Below are 15,476 nucleotides of genomic sequence, written 5' to 3'. Positions count from 1 at the left end.
CCCCCCCCCCCCCCCCCCCCCCCTCTATATTGTTGTGGTAATTTAGGGCCAACATTTTAGATAAACCATTTTTATAATATATATGAGAACTGTTATTCCTAAAATATTTTTGCTTCAATGTGAAATGAATTTATTTTTGTAATAAATACACTTCAAAGCAACCACTTCAACGCAAAAAAGTACAAAGTTCATATGCCAAATGTGCCTAATTCATATTTCGATGTTGAGGTCTACAATGATAAAGAGTTATCTGCGGTATCAGTAAAAACACTGCTATGTTTAAAGCTGCAATGGTAAATTACAGCTTTCTTTTAGGTGGATTCTGCTTACATTTGACATCGGTAATGGATGCTTGATAGATCATTACCATTTTCAGTTGATCTTCTTTTGACCTGCATGAGACCTCCTTCTAAGCTTAATCTAGCTACTTTTACATTCTCATCGACTTGTATGGGGAACGAAGCAGGTCTGACTTGTATACAAAGCCAACATCATTCCCTTACTTTGACAGTTTTAGCATAGTTTGGTCATAGAGTTCAGGAATGCTTTTTTTATTCCTATTCCTTCCCTGGTTTCATGTACAGAGATTACAGAACCCTTAGTGTGTAAAACCTTATTGTGTTGGCTTGCTTGAAATATACATCCTAACCAAAGCTTCTATGTTGAATGTTGATGTTGTATTGGTAATGTATTAAATATGTTTTTTCCCCATGTTTATTTTGTATGTAACCGCATGAGCATGTCTTTCATTTTCCTTTTGCATGTCAACATGAAGATGAGGAATGCCAAGATTTTGAAGAACAGGGCTCAGAGGTGGAGGAAGGTTGGTCTTAGCTTAGAATATTAGGCCACCTATCCTGTAGTTTGAGTAGTAGTAGTAGTAGTGTTTTGAACTAAGTTATATATAACCTGAACATTTACTTGGAGCTTATGACAAGTCTGTGTACTTACTCCTTGGCTCCAGGTAAATGTATACATTAGTGCATGTTTCGTGAATATTTTAGAAATTATACAAGACCTGTGGGTAGTTTGGGTCCTATTTCTAAAAGCTTTCACAAAAGATTACACAACTTTCACCCAAAATAAATACACATACCTAACTGGGTTCAGCATTACTCTGGGTGGCTCATTCTCCATCTTTGTATAACTAATTTGCCAGTTGTTCCAAATTTTAAATCTTTGCTGGTTACCCAAAAAATATAGTTTTTACAGTCCGTCACCATCTTAATCTCCATAGTCAGTGTGGCTTTGTTTTGCTGCCTTGTGACATTTATTTTACCCAAGGCGCACACATCATTGCCTACACCTTTATAGGAAATTATTCCATGATATAACACTTCTGCTTCATTGTCTAATAAACAGGTCAGTGACAAAACAAGCTTCAAATCTAAAATAGAAAATAATGGTGGCATCTTCATGGCTGTGTAGAACAAAGATCACAAAAGTGGCTACACAAAATTAGAAATCTAATCGCTGTGTATTTATTTGTTTACTTGGAGTTCTAAGTTATTGAATAATTCACGGAAGATCATCTTTGAAAAATAATTGCCATTTACTCAATGGATGCATTTTAACAGATATTATACCTATCTTACATAATAATGATTAAAAAATGTGCTATAAGCATTTTATAATGGAGCACCAGGTAACATCAAGTGGTGCACTTAAATGAGCTTCATCAGCAGCAAAGTGACCTTTAAAACTTTGGCAACTAGGCAAAGCACTGGAACACTTGGTGTACTGTACAGGCCACCCAGCCTTCTCTGAGGCAATGACATAGCTGTGCTGAGTGTTTCTGGAGAGTGTAATTAGAAATCTTCTTTTCTTAATAGCTAGAGATAGCAGAAATCCTGGCTTCTCCTAATTACATGGATTCAGATAAAATTATCGGATTGCAATTCTTTGCCTGTGGCTGTGAAAAAGTAATTGAATGATGTGTGCATGTATTAATGTCACCCAGTCTTAGAGTTCTCTGTTGTTCTGATCATTTCAGGCTGCTAAAGTAAAGGCAGTCTGATTGGTTGTTGCCTTCCTACAGGTGGTGGTTAGCTGTGTTGCAATGGGCTTTCTAACATCTAGATTTTTTTTTAATGGGATTTAAAATAATAGAAATGTAAAACTTCTTTGCAAAAGCGATTTGTAGCTCATTTACGTTGAAACAAAATGGATTTGCTGCATAGGCAGATGTTTTAATAAACATTGAAGTACACAAATTTAAAGAAAAAAAAAAGGATAAACTAAAATTCACAAAAGATTTTTCCACATCTGCATATTGCATTTTAACATTTGCTGTTCCCAATATAAGCATCAAACATGTCATGTTTGTATCCCTCCTATTTATGTAAAACAATCAAAAAGGTAACCACTTACAGTGAACTTTCCTTTGCTCCTTAGCAGCTTATAGTCCTCTTTCTTTGCTTCCCCACCACAGCATCCAGTTGCCTAACATAGGCACAGGCAATATTCTCCTGAATAGGTATCAGATTTGCAGATTTGTTGGAGCTTTTATAGAGCAATTCATTCCTATTTGCAAGTTATAGGCAAATCAGAAGCCACAAGAACTATACAAATACCTATATGAATACATGAATGTGAAATTAATATATACCCAATATATTGTCCTTTGGGGAAGATTTTTTAAAGTTTTTTTTTCAGTTTATTTTGTGGCATTTTGATTTTCAATGCACAACCTTTTATTGTATACAGTATGTTTTTATTTGAAAAAGGTAAAGTGCATCAATTATATTTTATTTAATTTTTCAAATATCTGATATCTCTATGTTGTGTGCCATGTTGTATTTCTATCTATTAATAACAGATGTCTATTTTTAATAAAGATTATGAGGAGAAACTGCAAAGCCCACCAGTGAATGGGAGAAAAGGCAAGTTACTTACGAAGCTAGTGGACTAAGGCTCCACCAAGATTTTACTGTAGGGGAAGTGTGACAGTATAATGGAAAATACATACTCTGTTGGTTGTAAGATGTTGAAGATATGGTTACAATCTTAGTGCAGGCAAAGTAATAAATGAACTATCCAAGTGACTAGTAAGGACATTTATGATAGCTCTTGAACAGGTCAACTGTAGTGTTGCTTATTGCAGCCAATCAGATATCTGCTTTGATTTTCTAATTGGCTTGTCAACGATATTTGCTAGAAACTGACTGGTCATAATGGGAACAGAAGGCACCTGTGTGTATGCTCAGCGGTGGTCTCCTAAAAAAGACTAAACTAACAAAAAACATTTGGTCCTACAAGGACAGGGGGTCACCAAGGGACATGCATGAAAAAAGCTTCAATTTGGCTGTAAATATTCTCATATTTTTTAGCTCCCTGCTAGTCTAGAAAGGTCATCATCTTTCAGTTAGATATTCTTAATATCCTTAGGTGTTCTAAATCTCCATGGTCACATTAAAAATACATGCATTAATATTTAACCTTTATCCTTTTAGTTCTCATGAATCTAAATCAATGGTAAAACCTGATGATAAGGTGTGAGCTTGGAGCTGTGGCTTCACTTTAAAATCCACTAATGAGGGCAAGTGAGTGTAGGTGAGGGCAGCTACATGTAAGTAAGGGCAGGTAAGTGTAGGTAGGGCAGGTAGGTGTAGGTGTGCAAAACCGGGATCTGAGCTGCAGTGCTGAGTAACAACTAGTAAATGACTTGAATATCTGATTTCCAACTTCACTCACCTGCTGCAGCCATTATGGACACATTTCATCCTCTTTGTTAGACTTTTCATCCGTTTTAAATGACAGGCTATCTAACAAGCAAGAGTCCTTTAATGCAACATGAAAAGTGAATCTCGTTCTGTTGCTGTATTTATCTCCACAGGACCGTTATAGCTTCATAAATGAATATGAATGAATATTTTTTGTATGTTCTCATTGTACCCCACACTTCCCCTATATTGTTCTGTGTGGCATGTATTTTGTTTCATAGTGTGTAGTGTCTGGGTTACATAGGCTTTATATGCCTTTTTTGACTGAGTTTTCCAGTTTTCTGTTTAACTCTTTTTTTTTTCACATATACAAGATATACACATGGGAGGTAGACATTGCTAACCTAAACTGGAACTCCAGGATTTTTCATTTTTTTCTGCCTGTCTTGCGATTACTATATGTATTTCATAATGCACAGCTTGGATAACTTTACTATTTCCTTATTCATGGCGCTGCCATTGCTGACTTTCTAATGGAAATGCTGATTCAGACCAACTGGCGTTCGATTCACTGACTTAAAACAAGAAGGAAGATCAGGAAACTGAAAAAAAGTCACATTCCTTGTGTGCATAGTTTCTGTCTCAGGCAAATATAATTGTAAGAGAGGAAAATCAGCAATGGTATGCTACATGGGCAAAAACACTTGTTGTGTGCACCATGACACATTTTCCATACCTAGTGGTACATGGCTTTTAGAAAGAAATGTTCTACTTTCTATGTGTTAAGGTGCACTGCCATCATATTCAAATGATAGGGCTAATATACACCTTGCATATAAGGTAACACATTGAGTTAACACGTGATCATTAAAAAAAAGGAGCCTTGGAGCTACCTGGCTATGGATTCTTCTGATTGGACAGAGATCAGGATGCTATTTCATTGTCCATTAAATTGTATGGAGATTGAAGGATAACTGGGTGCATTGCTGAATCAGGAAGTAGTCATATCACCTGGCTGTGTAGTATGGCCAAAATGCATAGATCTGGATAAACCAAACTGCAAACCATTTTAGCATGTAATTTTTTATATTTATATATATATATATATATATATATATATATATATATATACACAGTACCAGTTATGTTTAGCCATTTTGTGCTTTTCAAATTTCATGAATGGGCCTATCAATTCCTAAACAACAATTTTCCTTGTAACCTTTTAAAATGTATTTATACATTGTTTTTTTTTTATGGGAGGCTGCCATTTATAAAATGTTATCCTTCAGTTTCCTAAACATAAACTCACAACATACCTGCCATTGAAGACATACACCTGTGTGACAGTCTTTTGTGGTACTATACAAATTATTATTAATGTACCGTACTCTTCCATATTATTGGTGTCCCCAGGCAGCTGGCAAATAAATGTGATCAGGCTACAGTCTTTTTTTAGGAATCCCAGAAACGTGCAGTCCGGGAACCCCTTTCATTGCCCTAGCTTCCATTAGGATACCATTGTAAATTGGTCTACTTGAAAAAGTGCTAGCCTGTAGAAGAGAGGTAAATCTTCAACCATCAAAGCTGGTTTTACTTTTCTTCCTTTTACTTCTACTTTCGTTTAGTTAGTATCTACCTTGTCTAAAGTTTAAAAGGAATTTGGTATCTATGTTTAGATAAAACACTAATTTCTAGTAGTTCCTTCTAGACTGGTCTGCTGGATTTTGCCATACAGTCAAGTAGGTGTTGAGCAAAACACCTTAAAAATTCAGTAAAGTTTAGGAGATTCTGGAAAAAAAAATCACCATTTTGGAAAATGCATTATAGTCATGGTAAAGGAAAAATATTTTGGCTTTTGTTTTTTTAAGGGCTCAATGGACTAATATATATAGGCTACAGAAACTTAATTTTCAACTCTCCTGGACCTGTCCTTGTGCTAAAAAGGGACCCCTAATTAGCTTCATTATTTTCCTATTTTCCTAAATCAATCTGTTTTCAAAAAGAAAACAGACAGTGGAATAAACTAGAAACTATAAATAAAAAACAAAACAAATTTTAACTGTGAAATCAGTTTCAGCAAAATCATAGTACTCATCTTTATAGTGAGCTTGTGGTTTATACTCGCCATATTGTTATATTAAATTGCAGACCATTTGAGATGTCTGGATGTGCAAACTAAAAATGATTTAGATGACTGAAAAAATTTGATTGAAAATTTGTTTAAAAATATGAATTTTAAGGTTAAAAGGTTTTTAAAAAATTAAAAACAGATAAAAACACTTTTAAATTATAAAAATAACCTCAAGGAAGATGGAGGGAGGTATTATTATTTACAGTTTCATATTTCTTTTATTACATTTTACATGGTTTAAAATATGTTCGTTATCCAATATGTAAAGCAATACTCCTTTACTGCCAGAAGAGGGCACAAGATATCTGTGTTTTATCGTTCATTAGTCTAGGAATAATGTGGCCTTTGGAGAAATGATGAAGCTAATTCGGTACACATTTCCCATGCTTACATATGTCATTGATCATTTTTTTATATATTATACACCTACTAATTCGAATCTTATTTTAATTGCTGACTATTTGTTTAATACTAATATATACATCCATTTATAAAGTCATGCATGGTGTAAAATAAAAAAATACACATGATCCACAATCTTATATTTTCAACTTCATATATTCTTGCAAATTGCCTTCATTCTTGATCGAATGACAAAGATTCCACCGTAAATAAAAATGAAATAAAAAAAAACAATATGATAAAAAATTGCCTATGTCAATGTGCATGCTTTTGTTGACTGTGTAGGTTTGACATAAATTTAGGAGGCCTCAGCTCACTGAGAATTTCTTAATTCAGTTACCTGCAATTTACATTCTTCAGATCTCTATTTGCCCTGCTTCAAGTGGGTTTTGCATTCTTATAGATTTATATGAAAATCCAAGCCCATCTGACACAAACAAAAGCCGTTGGGCCTGATTTGTTAATGCTCTCCAAGGCTGGAGAGGATACACTTTCATCAGTGAACCTGGGTGATCCAGCAAACTCAGACTGATAACACTTTTTGGAAATGGGCAAGGGGTACGAATGTACCCCTAAATTTATTCACCTCGGTGAGGGACCACTAGAAGCAATAAAAACATAGACAGAACTATAGCATAAGAGGGGGTTGATTGCTTGCTGAGCCTTTTTTCCTGGCCGGCCCAGCTTCATGGATTAGGATCTGGTTCAACTCTGAGAAGATCCCTATGTTTTTTTGTTTGTTTTTTTGTATTGTGTAAATTTTGAATGTTGCCCTTTAGGCCACACGATAAATTACATGTTTTAATTGTTTTGTCCCCCATGACAGTTGCTGGCTTTTAATGCTTTTTTTCATTACAATAGTTGGTCCCAAAAAAGGCAAGAATTTAGGTGAAGGATTTGTCTCCTGTAGACCTCATTGGGATTTGATGCTCCATTCAGGTTCAGCAAACATCGAAGAATATTTCCCAAACCTCTTATATTATAACTAAATATTGTTGTAATAATTCTTGTCCATATCTAGTCAGAAATTCAAGACAAAATGTATGTTTGTCAAGGCAGGTACAACAAATGTTTTGAGATGCGTATATTTAATTTTTGTGTTTAGACAGTTTGACATTATTTCTAGTTGCATTTAATTTTTTGGGAAATCCACAGGACAAGTGATCCAGTTTGAATAAAGCACAATCTCTATAGCTATTTTTAACCAATTTCACCTGTTTTATATTGTGACCTGACAAATGTACAGGAGTATGGTCAGAAGGAACCTAATAATAAACCTGAACATACACCGAAGCAATCACAGCAAGTTCTAAATGGCACAGTTCAGCTTCAGAGCTACACCATTGTTTCTTAGAAGCTGTGATATAATTTATTCATGCCCTGTACATTTCATCATATGAATTAATAACCTCTTGTGCTTTAGGATGACAGTTCGATTTTTCCACCGTTTTTGATAAGTTTCCAGTGGGGATAAAGACAAAAATGTGAGGATTGCAGCTGCTTATCCTGCCTCTGCAGCTCCTTACTTAGATGAAATTGGAACTAAGCTGTATCAAAGAAAACATGGTTGTAAACAGATACCTTGCCCATATTGAGCAGGATATTTTAGTGCATGGCCTATTAAAATGATGTACCTACCCACCAGTAGCTCTCCCTTAATTCTTTTCTGCTGACATAGAACCCCAAATAGCTTTGTGTAATGTTACACAGACTGCACACTCGCCCCAGTTCCTTCCAGCTAGCTCAGGCTTGACAATTGCTTGCTGAAGCACCCAAATTGTAAAGAAGCAGGGTATGTGTGTCTATAGTTTCCTCATAGAGGTACAAAGCAGCCAATTTCAAGGCCAAACTCTGCCTCTGGGTATTGTAAGGAGTTTGCACATTCCTTGTGTTACTACCTGAAGCACTGGGTTTTGGTAGCACATTGCAATATATATTATACAGCAGGCCTCAGACTAGCAGAGAAACGGGCAGCAGGGTGAGTTAGTTATGCTCCTTTTTTGCATCTGTTTTAACAGCAATAAAAAAGACTGATATTCCCATCTAAGTGCTGTTGCTTGTTCATTGTCCAGTCAGCAAGCAGAGTTGGTAGGTGACCAAACCACACCACTTTACTGCAGTGGAAAAACGTAAAGTCAGCAGCTAGGCTAAGCAGTTTGGCAGGGGTGCATGGACAGCTTAACTAAATTATACTGGCATGACAGACATGCATTTCATCTAAATATTTTACTGAAATCTATACAGTACAAACAGAACTTGAAACACTCAGGCTTGCTAATCTAATACAAACTTAAAATCATAATAAACTTAGAGGTCTTAGTCGTAAATGTTGCCACCTCTATCATTCTTTCATACCCTGAATATGTATCGTCACATACATTTATTATCTCAGTGACAACTTAGAGCTCTCCGGGAGTACACATCTTTGAATATATGGTATTAAATAGATTTACCAAAGTGGAGTCCAAAACCTACAAACTCATGAAAGAGCCTAAGGCTAGGTCAGACATGCCTTGGGATCAAGCAATCCCGTGCAGCTCCTGCTAGCTTTCACCACAGAAAAAGTAGCGTCTATAGATTAGACAGCACTGCTACTGAGCCACTCACTGATGCCCTTATTCATTCTCTATGGGGCTTCTTTGAATAAATACTACTTGCACCATCTTCCCCCAGTGGTTCACTGGCATGAGGAAGCAATACCCACACTGCAACCTCATTGCCCGTCTGAGCATAGCCTTATAGGAAATGTGCTGACAAAATGTTCTGACAGCCTCTTGAAAATATCATGTTTATTGATTATTTTTATTTTTAAATAAGATGGGTGTTAACCCATAATTACACACTGTGCAATTAAAATGTTTTAACTCTGTGATATGTGATGTCTTGGTGTCACATAAATATCAATTTAATTTGATTTTCTGTTTTATGGCTTGAAATTCATAGATGTCCTATTTAGTTACTATATCAGAATATTTAGGCAGCTTTAAAGATTAACTCCCTTCAAAACATATATTTTAGTGCATGTTGAATGTTGAACCACTTTTTTGTATATATCTCTCTTACACTTAGGTGTCCACATTTTCTCACAGTAGGCTGAATTTACTTTATTCAAAAATAACAGATATTTGACTTTTCCACAATATTAAGAACCGTTAGAAGCTGGGTTGACACCATCATTTGACTTTTTAATGGATAGGATTTTTCAGACCTTTACCCAAGTCACATTTTTTATAGTTTAGGTTTTGAAATTGGGGTTAGGTTTCCAGGGCATAAACTGCATTTCAGATCTTTTAATCCAGAATTTATGCATATTAAAAGCAAAGTGATCTCAATTTTAGATTTTAATTATATCTGTTAAGAAAAAATATAACATGAATACATACATATACTAGAGGCAGATAGAGATGTCTTCATGTCCTTTTATTTCTCGTCCCCTGTCCAGGCACTGGGAACCATCTTGTCCTCTCCTACAGGTTATCCAGCCTACGTATGTGTCCCCTAATGTGGAAGATATATTCTAGCCCCCCTGTGTCTATGCTGTATGCATGTAAATACTTTACATTTGATTTTTCCTGACAGTTGTATCTTACAGTCCCCACAATGTGCAGGTCATATGACCATAGCCCCAGCCTTTGGTTATGTAATTTTGGCTGAAAGGGAGGACTAATTGCCAAGACATTTGCTGCAGTACAGGAGAGTGTCTGAAAAGGCTAATTCCCCTAGAAAGGTCAGCCCATCTATTGCGATTTATCCAACTCTTCAATATTTTACATAGCTTAATATTATTTTTTTAATTATTTTTTTATTTTTGTATTGGTTGGTGCATAATACATTTCTTCTTCTCTACATGTTGGTAAATTCTGAAATACAAATCAGAGAACGTGGCTGTTTTTCAAGATCGGGTTATCAGGGTATACAATATGCTTTTCAAAACAAAGGTGCATAAACATTCATATTTTATCCTTTAAGCATGCCTGTTTGAGTAGTACCTGGTCACATTTATTGCCAGATTTAACTTGGGGAAACAAGTATGCTTCCTGCAATTCAGCCATTCCAGTATCATTATCTACAATGTGAACTGGTGTTTTACCTACAGTCAGATGGTACCAAAAAGCAATTTATCCATTTATTATTCATCTTGAGATTTTGTCCTAATCAGCTTTATAAATGACCAGAACATCATTTGAGCATATTAGGAAATAGGCCATTATGTGTTGGTAGTTTTAGGTATGTTATTGATGTTCTTCATCCAAAAACACCACTGGTTAGCATTTTACCATCATTGACAGTAATTAGGTCTGCAGACTTGTTGGTAAAATCTGTTGTGTTTTACATTTCATTTATTCAAAGGTCAATTTAAGAGAATCGGGGATCATATTAAGTGATTACAGTTAGTCACTAGTAGAACCTACCTGTCCAACTTTGGGTTCTGTCTAATTTGGGATCACTTTATGATTGGAAGTCCACTATGTATTTGTCAACCTAAGCGCTGAATTTTTGACAAAAAAACAACCCTTGTTCTGTCAGTTGTTAATTTTCACATTCAAGGTTTGAATACTTCCTAAAATGTAGAAAAGTTCAGTTCAGTGAGTGTTCTCTTCAAATAGTTAGTCATCTACAGGAACAAAAATAGAAATACCCCTTTGACTTTCCATTCTTCAACTTTCCTGAAAGGTGATTGGATGATTGAAGTTGTCACTGCCTCACTGGTCTGTGTGAACATTGTACACTTTTAGTTAGCCAAGTCATGTGTATACTGCAGCAAAAAATAACTTGGGGGGTATTGATTTACTAAAGGAATATAGGCTGTTCGCTTAGCAAAGTGAATTATCAGTTGGCAAAGGAATGTTCTCTTAGCTTAGTTTTTGTGATAAAAGTTTATTTTGCAAAAACTACCCAATCACATGCAAGGAAATGTAAAAACATCATTTTTTGCACATGATTAGATTGCTAAAGTCTACAGAGCTTCACCTCATTTACAAAGCTAAGAATTTCCTTCCAAACTGATAATTTATAAACAGCCTATATTTCTTGAAAAAATCAACTCTATAGTGTTTTACACAGGTATTGTTTTCTAAAGCTTACATCTATAGTGCCTCCAACGCCATTTTGTGCTCATTTCATATGCACAATGTTTCCCATTACCTGACTGTCAGTTTGACATGAACACAGGTTTGTTGGGGGTCTCAAAAATTATCTGCAACATTTTTATAGTTATATAAATGTTTGGTGAAAGATTTTGGTTTTATTTAGTTGCTTAGTAGTTTACATTTTTTTATTGCTTAAACCGAAGTTTAAAAAACGCCTGAACCTCGTGTGTGCACCAGATTTAGTCCCCTTTTTCATTAGTCCCAAATGTAGCACCCTCCACCACCATGTTGTACACCTTTGTGTTGTGTCCACGTACTAATATGTTTCTGACAAGTTTTAATCTCTTTTGGTTTATGCTAGAAGTTACTTGGGAAGACCAGCAGAGAAAGGTGAATGGTGCAATAACTGATGACAAACCATTGCCAAGAAAGAAAGCCCATTCAGAGCCAGGTTTGTCAGGGTTTTGGAAAACCACCTGAAAAGCATGAGGCTTGCGCAGAGAGGGAGGCTCATGCTTTTGTAATGAGTGTGATCATCATCTGCGCTTCTCACTTTGATGTGTTTAGGCGTAGTTCATGAGAGTATTGCCTTTTACTCAGTGTTGTGTATCATCCCTTTTCAGAAAAAAAATTAGTTCTAGTCTCAAACATGGCAACAAAATTACACAAACAATCCAAAGCATAGGACCAAATTATATTTATTTTAAATTGTGTTATCAAAATACTTCTGAAATGGGGAGATTCTTATTTGTTTTTATGTTACAAATATGTAGATAGTTCTTAGCTGTTTTCCTGTCAATAGTTTTGTTTTTTAGGTTTTTTTTTGGGGTAGATATTTGGGGTAGAATTTAGATGTAATATGTAGACACATGACTTTTACCCTAAGCTATTAAATATAAAGCATCTAAAAAAAGTAGCTGGTGGATGTCCAGAGGGCCCATCTACAACCTTCGTGCTTCTTCAGAGGAACAGCAGAATTGGTCAAAGCTGTCACCTGCATGTGAATGAGTTGGGGATTGAAAGGCCAGACCATGGCAGCACAGACTGTAGGGAAGTCTCAGTGCTTACTGCAATCTTCATCAATGGCAGTGTTAAGGTTGGGAGCCTGCTACCCTGTCATTCAATTTAATCTATCTCTGCTGATATGTCTGCAGGTATTGTCACCTGGGGTCCTATGAGATGTTTGGGCTTATTGGTTTTGATGGCCTTATTGGTTTGAGTTTTTGATATGATTGACCATCGATTGAAAACATCAACCATATTGATTATTATTCCTGTATATGGGCCAAGGTTAACAGCTGGTATCTATAGCTATGACAATGATCATCTCTGAAGCTAATGAAAATTGTTTGTATTGCTAAAGTCATAAAATTGGCACTGACCAGCAAGTCTTGTCAGTGCACTTGGCAATAATTCAGAAAAAAATGTTTTTCCTGGTTTTTATTTGTATTCAGTGTAAATGTAACCAATGTACCATTACCCTAAAAATGAGCATTTTTGGAGCCTAATTTTTCTGCTTGTCACTACTAAAATGTAGAATTCTTTTTCCATAGCCACCAATCCAATTCTTCAAAATCTCCAAAATCTAAGTTAATTGCTGTCTTAGAATGCACCAGTGAAAGAGGCCATACAAGACTAAATACGAGTTCCAGAACATTGACATTACTTACAATAAAATAGAATAGGTTCAGATTACCTTCCCTTTAACGAATACAATGCCAATCAGATAATAACAGCTTCCATCAGAGACTTTTGAGATGGGTGTTTTGTTTTTTGACTTATTCCCTTTGACATGATGACATCATGTTTAAACAATACTGCCCAATTTGTAGAGTTGTTTGTAATGGACATTTTCTAAATTTCTACTCTCTGGATATCAAGTGATTTATGTTTACAGGGACTTAATACCATATTATTTCCTAAGGAACCTACAAACTCATTTGTAAAAAAAAATTATGATTTCTGTAATAAATGGAGAATGCAATGGTTTTAGTATCTCACTCCCAACCACTTGTGCCTCTAGAGCAACCCAGGGGTGAGATATTTACTCCTAACCTGCACCCAGCACCTACCCTTGTTTTTGATCTAAGGGTATCTAACGCTCTGTGGGTGATGACATCTTCCTAATTCAATCCACCAGTGTCACCCTGTAACAAAAATGTTTTGCACACATATTCTTTTAAAATATTAAAAAAATAGGAAAAAAAATCATTATTTTAAGACAAAAAAATGTATTAAATGAAACAAAAAACATGTACAAATGTGTGAAGGTCTGACAGGTTGCTATGGGGTCAATGTGGGTCATTGTTTATTTCATTGTGTTATCATTATCTTCATATACTGTATGTCAGTAGATATGGATAGTAGAGGTCACATTCAACTTGACATGTGTTGTAACATTTATGATGTTTCACCCCACAATAATAATTAAATATAATAAATTTAATACACCTTCCTAAACATCTATAAATATGAGCATATCACCTGTTTTTTGATGCAAGAGCTCAGCTATTCCTCCCGATTGTTTAGAATAAAAAAGAGAGGAAGCCAGTAAAGAGAAAAGCACAATTACTGTTAATAATGACTTTCTTTTGAAAAAGCTATTTACCTAACTGTCGTACTGATCTTCCTACCACATTGTTTTCTTATTAAATGAAAGTTATGTAGTTGTATTTTCATTGACTTAATGCTGGTCAGTGACTATGATTTGGAGCCAGTCCGTCAACATTTCCTGGAGCCCCACAACTTCTTCATAACAGGTGTCCCCTAAACTGATAGAGTGTTCACCTATAGATTCCCTGCTGTAGAAGCCTCTGTTTAATTACCCCTATGGTTGGGGGTAGGACTGTACCCAACAGCTTTTAAAATCTCCTATCTCCAGGCTAAGTTTTTATCATTGAACTTGGGAGGGTCAGATGCTGTTGTCCCCTATAGCACACTGTGGTTCCATCTTCAAGGTCTAGGTCATTATAGGAAACAGTAGTAACATAAAACGTTGACAGGAGGAACCATTGTTTGCAGCAGAGGATTAGAGGTTTAGCATATTTAGAAGTGTTGGATATAGATATTTTCCCAAAGACTATAGCAACTGAAGACATGCACAAGTTTGGACATGCAAGACAGGTAAGTAATCCAAGGCCCTGCTGTAGGCAGCTTTTAATACATTTTTTTTTAAACAACTGTTTATCAAAAGAAAGAAAAAAATGAAAAGTGTGGTCATTCAGAAACAAAGTAGGTCTCTGATTACATTTTATTTTCATCTTGTGGGCCTTAAAGAAAAGCTATGTTTTGAAAGATTGCCACTAATTGCTTTTATAGCTACTTACTTTAAAAAATCCACAACATTTACAGAATTGAGCTACTTGACATTAATGAAAATTGGCCAGTCTATGGCTTTATGTATAAATAAACTTCCTTTTCCAACCACAAAAAAAACAGCAATACTCTACTGACTAAATGCTTATGGACCTTTGGGGGCATGGCTGAACGCTTAAAATATACCAGGGATATAAAATTTTTGTGCATTTGCAGTGTTCTCATTTTAGACAGGCACACCTCCTGGCACTTTTCAGCAACCACCTGGCAGTTTTTGGGTGGTTACTGATAAATTGGGTCAACATACAGGGGCTTCCCACCCAGGTTAAAAAAGTATCTGGGTTGAGCACTGCATTTGCATTTAGTATCTTAGAACTGGACAGTCTAACAGCTATCAAGGAAATGTAAGTGGTTCCTCAGAGGCTGTCAATTTGGGGGGTGATTTATTGGTAATATTTATTTAATTGGTAAAAGTATTTATGTATCATATATGTATCAGAATTAAGTTTTCAGTTCTATGTTTCCTGTTCATTTTGTGTCATCTATCTGCAAAAGAATTGTACACTTGTTTAAAACCCAAGCTAGATTATTTTCCTTCAGTGTCCGTCTTTGTCTTCTCAGTCACTCACTCACTCCCATCTCCTTTGTCTCTGTCTGTCATTGTATGGTGTGCTTACAGAAGACTTGGATTCACCAAGGAGACGAAACTCAGGTCTGTGTCTGCAGTCTTCACTTTTTCTTATCATTTACTGTGTCTTTTTTGTGTATGTCTATTTCTACTGCCAGTCCAATCTAGAAATATTTCTGAACTAGCTACAGAAGCCAGTCGATCTCTGAAGGTGATGGGCAAAATATAAAGATGTCATCTTCCAACCT

General features: G+C 35.6%; 1 protein-coding gene across 49 annotated transcripts in view; it reads left to right on the top strand.

Moving 5' to 3' along the window:
* Positions 1–15,476, top strand: part of RIMS2 (regulating synaptic membrane exocytosis 2) — a 384,644-nt gene that overhangs the window by 297,139 nt on the left and 72,029 nt on the right. For 40 of the 49 annotated variants that reach the window (XM_072410779.1, XM_072410769.1, XM_072410774.1 and 37 more), the window contains 4 exons: positions 776–823; positions 2,838–2,882; positions 11,647–11,736; positions 15,280–15,312. The exons of 2 other annotated variants lie outside the window; for them this stretch is intronic. In XM_072410779.1, coding sequence (XP_072266880.1) covers positions 776–823; positions 2,838–2,882; positions 11,647–11,736; positions 15,280–15,312 — 216 coding nt within the window. The remainder of the gene's footprint in view (positions 1–775; positions 824–2,837; positions 2,883–11,646; positions 11,737–15,279; positions 15,313–15,476) is intronic. 7 more of the 49 variants (XM_072410796.1, XM_072410760.1, XM_072410780.1 and 4 more) reach the window with 5 other exon arrangements.

The sequence above is a fragment of the Pyxicephalus adspersus genome, chromosome 5 (assembly GCF_032062135.1).
Source record: "Pyxicephalus adspersus chromosome 5, UCB_Pads_2.0, whole genome shotgun sequence".
NCBI lineage: Eukaryota > Metazoa > Chordata > Amphibia > Anura > Pyxicephalidae > Pyxicephalus > Pyxicephalus adspersus.
Note: the sequence above shows the minus strand (reverse complement) of the source record. Positions and strands in the feature narration are given on the sequence as shown.